Source organism: Cannabis sativa, chromosome 5 (genome assembly GCF_029168945.1).
Source record: "Cannabis sativa cultivar Pink pepper isolate KNU-18-1 chromosome 5, ASM2916894v1, whole genome shotgun sequence".
In the NCBI taxonomy this organism is placed as follows: Eukaryota; Viridiplantae; Streptophyta; class Magnoliopsida; order Rosales; family Cannabaceae; genus Cannabis; species Cannabis sativa.
In genome coordinates, this window is record NC_083605.1 from 20,244,733 (window position 1) to 20,256,270 (window position 11,538).

The 11,538-nt window shown below is 32.7% G+C and overlaps 1 protein-coding gene across 1 annotated transcript; it reads right to left on the reverse strand.

Annotated features, from left to right (window-relative positions):
- Window positions 1–7,922: 7,922 nt before the first annotated feature.
- LOC115702057 (F-box/kelch-repeat protein SKIP25) lies at window positions 7,923–9,627 on the reverse strand. Its single transcript, XM_030629508.2, has one exon. It carries the CDS (start codon window positions 9,118–9,120, stop codon window positions 7,999–8,001), a length of 1,122 nt encoding a protein of 373 aa, XP_030485368.2. The 5' UTR covers window positions 9,121–9,627; the 3' UTR covers window positions 7,923–7,998.
- Between the last annotated feature and the right edge of the window lie 1,911 nt (window positions 9,628–11,538).

Below are 11,538 nucleotides of genomic sequence, written 5' to 3' on the forward strand. Positions count from 1 at the left end.
AGCAAAATATCTTATATCATTTAAAAATTACATGATTATAAATATCTTATTTTTAAATTTAAAATAAGATAAGATATAATCAAATTTTAAAATAAGATAGATATTTAAGCAAGAAGATAGATACTACTTTTATTCAAATTCAAATTACACTAATATCTTGAATTAAATTTAAAAAATATTAAATTAATTCAAAATGATAATTAGAATTGAATTAGGAATAGTAATAGTATAAATGCAAAACTATACCAAAAATCGGAAGTTAATTCCATGAAAAAGCATGAAAAATCGAAGAAAAACGAAAAAATTGTGAATTGTACGGACAGTTTTGCGATCGCAGGAAAATTTCAGCACAGCCCCGATTTTTCCAAATCTTTAAAAATTCATAACTAATTCAAATAAAATCGAAATTGAGTTCTGTAAAAGGCTAACTTGCTTAATTTTTCCCATACTATCCAATAAAAATAATTCCAGAAACAAAATCGCAATTATTTTTCACGAAAAATTTACAAACATCAATCAATCATCAAATAACACTCAATACAACATGATACCATCCAAAGAACATACAAACAATCGTTTTAAAGTCCAAATTTCTTGCAAGTAAATCAATTACCATGGCTCTGAGGCCAGTTTTTGGAATTATTTTACCAGGATCTTAGATCTACTCACAAGTATGTTGATTAACACCCTAAATATGAACTTTCTAAAACGATGAAATAAACACATATAAAGTTTAGGAAACCTTACATTGGCAGCGGAATATAATGACTCCTTCTGTTCAGATATCTAGCCCTTGATTCCTTTCTGTAGCAGAGCATTATCAATATCTGAACCTTGATCTCTTTCTCTGAATCTTTGATGCTGAAACTCCTTTGCTGATGATCTTTCTTCACGATCTTCCTCACTATGATTGAGGTATCACTTGCTGTGTGTGGGCACTACTCATACACTAAGGATTTCGAAATTCAAGAGGGAAGAGAAAGAAGAAGTGGCAGCTAAAGATAGGGAGAGAGAAAGGCTCAGGTTTTTCTCTGAAGGAAAAATAGAAAATTTAAGTGTAATTTTCCTGAAGCCTTCACTATCTATTTATAGCATTCCACTAGGGTTAGGTTTGAATTATTTGGCATTAAAATAATGAAAATATCAGTTTAAATTGCCTACAAAAGTGGCTGGCCCTATACTAGTGGATTTGGGCCTCACTTTTTGCAATTTTGCAGTTTTACCTTTTCTGCATCTAATTTTCTCAAAAACGCCAATTTTCTAATTCAACCATTTAAATGTCAATTCTAACTATTTAATAACTATAAATAATTATTAAATAATATTGTCATTTATCATATTTATTAATTGAACCATACAAAGTATCATAATTAACAAATATGCCCCTAAAACTCTTTCTTTACAATTTCGCCCTTACTTAGTGAAAATTTCACAAATAGACATAGTCTAATTTGTGAATTATAATTGATTAATCAAAACCAATTACATGAGTCTTACAAGCAATATTATCTCAACTAGTGGGGGGACCATGGGTCTATATAACCGAGCTTCCAATAAGTAGATCAAGAATTTATTACTAAAATTCACTAACTTATTAATTCTTCATTGAATCCACGCATAGAACTTAGAATTGCACTCTCAGTATATAGAATTCTCTATATGTTCCATCATATAGACACATCATTAGTTATCCATTGTTATAATCCTAATGTGATCACTGATCCTCTATATGAATGATCTACATTGTAAAGGGATTAGATTACCGTAACACCCTACAATGTATTTTATCCTTAAAACACTTGACCCCGTATAAATGATATTTCAGCTTATGTCAAATGAGTACTCCACCATTTATTTTCGTTTGGTCAAGCTCGAAGGAGATCATCCTCTGCTTACTATTTGCCAGATAGAAGCTATAGATTCCATGTTTATGCTAGCGCTCCCACTCAATTGCACTACCGTGTTCCCAAAATGTACGTATCACCCTGACCTAAAAGTAGGCTTAACTAACAAATCAAAGAACACGAATAGCCTCTCGAGATTGAGCCTAATCATAACAGGATTAAGAACATTTGATCTAGGATCAACTTGGCGATATTGACTTGAATAGATTTTACGGTAAGTTTAATAAATCTAAGTCAAAGTTCAATATCGGTCCCTTCCGATGCATACTCCATGCATCCAACCTGAGCTTTACTTTAACCAATGCTCTGGAAAGAACATAGCACTTCTCCAAATGCAAGTAAACTCTGTTGTAGATTATCATATCAGTAAAACCCTGTGTCTGATAAATCTAGGAAACTTTATTCACATAGTCATGTTTACTTTCCAATGTGTTGACGGCATAATAAACAGGATCAAGTATGTGAAAAGGGTTTCAGATGAATCTGTACATTATGTACATATAATCATGAAATAAATCATGTGAACCATGCAACATTAAATGTTATTTCTAATCTATATTAATAAGTAAATCTGATTATATTGAAATGAGTTTTATTTAGGGCATAAAACCCAACAAACACCACATATGAGGCTAAGGTTGTATATACCTACAGACCAAAACTCTTCCCGAAGTCACAAGAGGACAGAAAACTGGCTACCCACTTCGAACCAAGGCCCATGCTGGCCAAGGTTCTCAAGCCTTGAAAGGGTCAGGCAAGGTCCTATGACTCAGCCAAGAACTGACCAGGGTCACCAAACCCAGGCATGAACAGGCAAGCTTTATAGGGTAAAACCCAAAAGCTGGCCAACTCCAATGTTTAAGCCTTAAGGCCGGCCAGGTCTAAAGTAAGACCTCCTAGGCCGGCAAAGGTAAATTTTGAATCCTAATGTGTGTTTTTCTTTCAAAACTCAACTATGTGCCTCGTATTCTTTATGACTCAAAGAGTCAAGAATCATAACGAAAGCCAAAATCAAATCTTTTCAATCAAAAAATCACACATTACACATTCCAAGACTGCCATGAGGATCAATATACCAAAGGAATTATAACCTAATATGTGAATAAAATAGTTTACAAAAGTTTAAAAAGCTTGAAACTTGTAAATGGCAGGTACGAAGAAGAGATACCCAAGAAGAGAAGATGAGATGTATATACAGAGAGAAGATCAAAGATCCAAAAACATGCCATGCAAAAAACCAACACTTGGCTAGATAAGGTTGTTTAACAGAGACTACTACAGACAAGACGATGGCTAGAAAGTCCCTATCCGACAAACGTTTGAACAGGGACTTGGGGGGCAAATATTATTCCAATTTTTGTCCTCATGATGTGGCATGCTTATGTGGACAGAGCCTATGTCATGTGGCAGTACAACTCACCACGAGGGAGGCCAAGTCAGCACCCAAGACAACGAAGATCCCAGCATTCAAATGGGAGTCAAGTGACAGACCAACTCACTCTCTGGAGCTAGCTAGCCACCCCTGGCCAACCCCATGGCCAGCCAGGCCAGGGACAACATCATGGCTGGCCAGCCTGGCCAGCACCAAGCCCTAGCTAGCCAAGAATTGCTTAGTAGGTCCCACATGATTCTCCTATACGTAGGCATCATAAATGGGCTATGAATTCGGCCTCAAAAGCCCAATAGACAGGCTGAATAATATCTAGAATCTAAGGGCATTTTAGTCTTTTGTAAATCTCTAGCTAACTATCCTATTTTCAAGGAATTTGAATTGTAAACCTAGGGTCTAGGCCTCCTATATAAAGGCCTTAACCTCTAACTAAAAAGCAAAGTTCCTTAAGTTGTCTTTAAGTCACTTAACCTCCAAATAGCTCTAAGTCTCTCTCCTCTCTCTCTCTCTCTCTCTCTCTCTCTCTCTCTCTCTCTCTCTCTCTCTCTCTCTCTCTCTCTCTCTCTCTCTCTCTCTCTCTCTCTCTCTCTCTCTCTCTCTCTCTCTCTCTCTCTCTCTCTCTCTCTTGTACACGCCTATTAGGGCTCTTCCTCTCTTCTCTTCATCTCTCCCACACGCATACACTAGGCTGGCCAACAGCCAAGGCTGGCCAGCACCCTAGGTTGTCCAACACTTGAGATCTGTTTATTGATTCATACTTTGTAATTCTAAGAGTGCTATATCAGATCCCACCTATAGTGATCTGGATAATATTTCCCTCGATATAAAATACAACGAAAAGGGGAGTAGTCCTCACCCCTATCACAAGGGGACCGAACCTCTATAACAAATCTCTATGTTTATTGCTTTTTTATTCTGTTTGTATAACACATGGAAAGCATTAGATCTGTACGATCCAACTGTTAATTGATTATTTTTTGAGGTCAACAGTTACTAATAGGTAAAAATTCTATTTTTTGACTCAAAATAACTATAATTAATTATATACTTAAGATAAATTAATTTTTTAATTAAAATATTTAGTAAGACTTTTTTTCACAATTAATATTTATAAGTATTTTTTATTTTTTATTTATAAGAAATTAAATAAAATTAGGTTATAGATAATTTATTAATTATTTTTATTTAATTTATAAATTAATCACAACCGTTTAACAATGATTCAACAACTAAAATAAATATAATCACAGTAATTATATATTTAATGTAACCACTGAAAACTCCTCTTTACAGATAATCCTAGATAACTTAAATATACTATTATATTAAAATTTCCTAAACTTATTATACAATATACTATCATATTAAAATTTGGGCTTTTTTCATGCATATACTAAAATAAAAAAAATATTACACAAACACATTGGGCAGATCCTATAAACATTTATACATCACAGCAATAAAAATTTACAAAAATATCTCTTGCTCTATCCATTTAGCCTCACTAACCACCTTCTTCAATAACGACAACTTCCAACAACTAACCCAGCAACCCAACACAACCGAAATAAAATTCAGTCAGAAAGAGAACTACCATTAATTCTAGCGACTTCACTTGAGAAGACGACCCGAATCAATCAAAAAATGGCCTGTTTTGAATTTATAAAAAAAAAGTACAGAATAACTACTACAAAATTAAAATTCGACAGAAATCTAGTTTAATTCGCATAAAACTAATGTCCTGACTTCAATTTTTCAGATCCATGAAATGCAGATCTCAAAAAGTTAAACTGGAGTTTCCAAACAATCTAACTCGGGTATAATCTAAAAAAAATTACATCAATACTATAGTTAAATATTTCTCTCGATGCATTTTTGTTGTTTTTTAGATTTCTAATGGTGAATTTGTTCATATTAAATCATAAATAGAATAATAAATTCACACGTAGATAGAGTTACGTATGTGAAAATACTGTTCTAATTTTTTATATTTCATAACAGTTGCATAAATATTTTGCTAACTCTCTGAAATTGACATATCAATTATTACAAATTGATAACGATACAATAGATTTTATCATATTTACAAGTGTTTCATATCGTCAATACAATACAAAGCTCTTTAAAGAAACTTTTATAACATGTTTAGTTTTATTAATATACTAAATCAGTTGATATAAAGTTGGTTTACAGAGGTCTAATAATTGTTTCTCCACATATTACTATTAAGGTACAATTAATTATCGATTAGTGACAAAAAAATACTGACAAATAGTTTCTTATAGATACAAATTCATATTTAACATTTCTAGTTGTAATTAAGTTGCACGTTAGTTGAATAATAGTTTTGCTACTACAATATCATCGTCTTATGAAAATAGGGCTTGGAATTGTCAAATACACAACTCGAACAGATAAAACACGATTATTGTAATATTTATTTGTATTAAATATGTGAAAGTATTAGTTGTTTTGTGGTTTTATGTTAGTTGGCTCGCAACAGATATAAATGTTGCATTACAGTTTCCTTACAATTTTCTCATACTAGACTAACCATAAATGAATTTTCAAAGTATCAAGAAAGGAACGTAATTCCATTTCTCATATATTATAATGGGTAGATTACAAAGTTAGTGGTGAATTCATCTCAATGGATTAAAATATGAACTTGTATACAAGTTGAAATAAGCACTGGAATGCAACAAAGAAAACACTAAACTGCAACTGAAATATTAAGTGAAAGAAGGTTACCAACCGTTGAGATAAAGGACGATCCAAGCGTATTCTTCTACATCCAAGCAATTATATATTAAGAGGAAATTTATTTGACTTTTTTAATTTGTTCAGAACTCATAGAGAGAGAAATATTTTTTTTTTAATACATTATGTATATTAATTTTTAAATAGTTGCATAATAGATGATTTAAAGTTGTATGCCATATCAAACCTCAATTAAACGAGAATATTGATTCTTCCCCTTTTAACCAACAACAATAGGTCTCCCCTCGATTTCCTCTCTTTTAATGATATTAGATTTCTTCTTAGTAGGAGCTTTCCCCTATTTGGGTATGGACTCAACAAAATCATCATAAGAAAAACCATCATCTAACTTCATTTTCCCTTTCCCTTTTCTTTTTTTTGGAGAGAGATTTCAACCGTATTTCTGAAGCTTTAGGGCCTGTAATTGAAACTTTTTCATAGAGAAAGATATAGAAGTTGAAGAACGAGTTATATATAGAAAATTATAGAAAAAAACAAAAGAAAAAAAAATGTGGCCTGATTCTTCAGTAACAGTTGAAGATTTTGAGATTTTAGTTTTTTTAGAAATATTTGGTCTTTAAATCATGTAGGAAAGTTTAAATGTGTAGCTGAAAATGAGAAGAAGAGATAGGTTGGTTGAGTATGATAGAAGAACAATGACATCGTAATTAAGAGAATTATGTGTGCAAGTGATATTTTGATAAATTAAACAAAATAAGAGGTATAAAAGTTATTCTACTCTTGTGAAGTAAAAGTGTAATAAAAGTTAAATTTTATATTTTTAGTGTAAAAAGTTCTTAAAATTTCCTAAACTTGTTATGCAATTAAACATAATTATTGCGGTTTTGTCCCACAAATAAAATTTTGAGGCCACTACTTCGGATCTGCTAAAACAAATGACGCTTTGTCGTAATGTTATGGTTAATGAGAGATACAATTTGTCATGTTTGTTATGTCCATATACCGTTACGAGTAGGTAATATCAGTCTCATACTTCTCGAATTATCATTCTTCTAATATATAAATAAAAATGACAAATTGGTGGTGAGGATTTAATACATGTACCAAAAATAACATTTCATAATTCGAGTACTCAGTAGGTAGGGCTATGGAAGACTATCTTTCGATATTAATTTTCTACGCATTTATTGTCAAAAGGTACGGTTGCCAACTTGCCATTCCAATATATATATTTAAAAATTTAATAATAAAAAAAAGAATTATTTTCAGTTACCAAAATTAATTAACAATCACTATGGAGTCTCTGTTAACTTATTCTGGACTTTAAAAGTTGTTCTCTTTTGAGAGTAACCAGAGTTTGTGTATCTTATTAAGGAGGTTATGATATACTTATGTGAAAGTCTCGACTGACAACATCTAAGGGTAGTGTATAAGCCCCGGCTAATTTGTCCAAAACTGAACAGAGAATATGCAACCCCTAATCTCTTTTAGTTATATATAAAAAAGAAAAAAAATAACGATCACTCTTTATTTTATTCTTTTATCTAAAATATTAAAGAATATATATTTTTTTAACAAGAATATAATTCTGAGGGAAAAAAGAAAACATGAATATTAAAGCGCCAGCTCAAAGTTACAGGTGAATCGGTATCTAGTTTTGAGAAAGATCACGCATGCTTCATCTCATGACAGTATTGATATGAGTGTTAATAAAAAAGAAGAAAAAAATACATTATTGATATGAGTTCTCTGTTTCGTGGGGCAGAGGGCTTTTTTTTCATCTTTACATCACCTTGTTTTTTAGCCATTCCTTTTTTCTAGTAAATGGACAAACTTTCACTTTTGAATATTTACACATTCACTACATCGTATTTATTAATATATATTTGATTTGATAACTAATAATAAAATAAATAATCTCTTTTTCTTTCCGATAATTTTTTGTATAAAAAATAATAATAATAAACTTTATTTACATGGATATTACGAAGTAGTCATTCGAGGCAAGATGTGAACCGTCACGGCTTCTAGTCCCTCCGGCGATTCCACCGGCCACAACTTCGCCGGCACCGCTGTCACATCGACAACTACAATCCCCTTTCCACCGGAACCAGAGCAAACGACGCAGACTCTACCACCCCCGGCGGTGATCTGCTCGGCTCCTCGGAGGCTCTCCGATTCAATAACATCAGCCCAAGAATCTCTCACCGCATCGTACTTCTTCAGAGCTCCCTTCATCTCATCCACGACGAACATCTCGTACTCATCCATGGCCGCCACCGGCCCCCTCCACCCTCCGATCATCCCCTCCGGCATATCCTCCCACGTGTCGCTATCGGCATCATAAACGACGCCGTCCTTAATCGATTCCCCCTTCACGTTCACCATGCAAAGCTTCCCTCTCCACCCAACGGCTTCAATGGCATCTCGACAAAATCTACCATCCTTGAGATCGCTAACCCTCTCCCAACCTGGCCCATCGGCTCCCGTACGTGGGTCCCACCTCTCAACAGAGCGAGCCACGTCATACGAGAAGACCGATCCAATACCGCTCGCCACGTAGACCAATCCGCGTAGAGAACCCGCAGCACACCACCTGCGCGGGGCAGATAGCGGCGGCGCGTGACACCACTCGCACAATATTGGGTCGAATACGAGTGGCAGCGGAAGAGCCGGGAAGAGATTATCGGTGGTTGCGGCGACGATGATAAGGTATCCGGCGACGGCGATAGATTGTACAGGGAGATTGCGAGAGACGAAGGAAGGGTGACGGAGGAGTAGGCGGAGGGAAGAGCCAGATGAGGGCGTGGGAAGCACGCGCCAGTTGGTGGAGATGGGGTCGAAGGCGTGGAAATTGAGGTGGGTTTGGTTGGAATGGGAGGAGGAAGAGAAAAGAGCGTAGAGGGAGAGGAAAGGAGGGAAGGAAGGGGAGTAGATGAGACGACGCCAAGAACGACAGACGGAAAAGAGGAGGGATGGGTTGACGAGGGAAAGGCAGACTTGGGCTAAGTGGTCTGGTAAGCCTGGGAGGAGATCTTGGTCTTTCTGATCAGAAACGATGACTATTTCTCTGCGTTTCGATGTGGGACAAATGTCGTTTGACATTTTTGAATTTGGAAGGAAGAAGAAAAGTATTCTACGGAGTTGGAGAGAGCTAATTAACTTTTAAACCTAAAGAGAAAACGGTGAGAAAAGGCATGTTCTTTTGTTGTCCTTTTCGGCTTGGCTTTGGTTTGCTTTGCTTTACTTACAATAAACGATAAGATACTTTTTATTGGTGCAAAAGTTGTGATGCCTATACTCTTGGAGTGAAAACTAATGAATCCCAAAAGTGGTGCTCATTCATTTTGCATATGTCTCTCTCAATTTCCATCTTTTCATTTTAGTTTTTGTTTTCTTTTTATTAGATATTCTTTCATTTATTTGTATATATAATGACAATGAAAAAGAAAAGGGAAAAAATGGTTGCAATGAAAACATTTGTATTGAATTTAATTGTAAAAATGGAAGCAAGTCCTCCCAATTAAATATAATGAAGCATTTGTATTTAATCTCTTTAGAGCTTTATAGTATAAAGTACTTGAGTGTTTTTCTTTTTGAGAAAGAAGAGCTATTAAAGTGGAGCGTGGCTTTTTGGTCAATGTCCCCACTCTTTCACTAGCTTTAACATTTTAACTTTTTAGGAAAGAAAATGGTTTATAGTGAACAAAGCCGTTAACGACACAATTATGACAGAATCCACCTTTCCGATAAAATTACTTTGATGTGCATACATTATCCAAAGGTTCTAATTTGATTGAATTTACAATCCATATCGGTACAAATTATATATGTGGTCTAATTTAATTTATTTTTTTCCTATTAAATCTCCCCAAATTATTTATCCAATTACCAAAAATTTATCATTATAAATAACAATTATCATCTTAGACCATGTTCAATAAAAATATAAAATTATATTATATTTAGCTCAAAAAAATAAATTTATGGTATATTTACATCAATTTTTAATATTTTGTCTCAATACATAATTATTAAATTTGATATTTGATTAATAATTTTATTAAAAAATATATATATAAAAAAATTAATAGCTTTATCATTAATATCTATATCTATATGGATAGAGTTATGAAAAATGTCTGTACATACGGACTTTTTTTTCATTATGTGTCACTCTATTGTTTTATACCAATAATTAATTAATTCTTTTTATATTATTTTTATTTCTTTTTTTAATAATTTTGTGACTCTAATGAAGAAAGTTACTATATTCAACAAATAGTACCCCTAATAACTCCAAAAAAAAAAAAAATTATAAATATCCTTTCATGTTATCTTCAATTGCTTGGGAATCAGACATTTTATCTTCATGCTCAAAAGACATATGCAATTTAATTTTATTTTCTTTAAAAAAAAAATAGTATACAAATTAGATGATAAAACAAATAAACATGAATGATTTACAAGAATTTAAAATTTTCACATAAGTTTCTTGTGAATGGTTGAAGAGGTAAAATTATATCTACCAATTGTTTGATTTACATATATATTCTATATATAATATCAATGTACTACATGTTGTGAGAATATGACAACCATTAAATTAAGTAATTTTTATAATGTAGCTTAATATGGAATCTCTTATATTCATATATTGAAACATACAACTTAAGGGATCCCTTTGTATGTAGGGTAGGCAGCATGGGCGGACCTAGAAAATATTTTCAGCAGGCATATTCTTTGTTTTTTTTTTTTTTTGTAAGGTCTAGCAGGACATATTCAAATACAATTTAAGTAACAAAATCAGACTAAAAAGCCTTTAGCACATTAGGAATATGCTCCCATACTTAGTCAGAGGTCTAGAGTTTGTCTCTCCATATCCTCAAAATTATAGAACATTTTCTAAATAAAAATAAAAGATAAAGATAAATTATTAGGGGTATTATTTGTTGAATATAGTAACTTTCTTTATTAAGGGTCATGAAATTATTCAAAAAAAAAATAATAATATTAATTAATTATTAGTATAAAACAATAGAGTGACACATAAGGAAAAAATATCTGTAAGTACAAATATTTTTCATGACTCTACCTAAGCATTATCCTGTCTATATATATAGAATTGAAGTTCTAAAATTACTCTAAATGATTATATCTATTCTCTCTTAAATTTTTTTATTTTAAGTTAATTTTTATTAAATTTAAATTACTTTAAATGACTCTATCTATTCTTTTTTTAATTCTCTCTTTTTTCAATTTTTATTGAAGCACTAACAAATCGGTATTTATAGTATTTTTTAAATAATTTATATATAAAGCTGGAAATGTATTTAATTATTTTCTCTGACATTCTAAAATTTATTGTTAATCCTAAAAAATTAGCATTGCTAACTCTCGAGGTTAGTCGCCTAATAACCAAAAGACTAACAAGAGCGCATTCGGTTAGGCTACTCACTCAGTGTGCATTTTTTGAAGTCACTGTCAGTACTTACAAGTCTCGGGATACGTCCAAGTAACTCT

Excerpts from the sequence above, each read along its gene's own strand:
- LOC115702057 (XM_030629508.2), bottom strand. The coding sequence starts at position 9,120 with ATGTCAAACGACATTTGTCCCACATCGAAACGCAGAGAAATAGTCATC.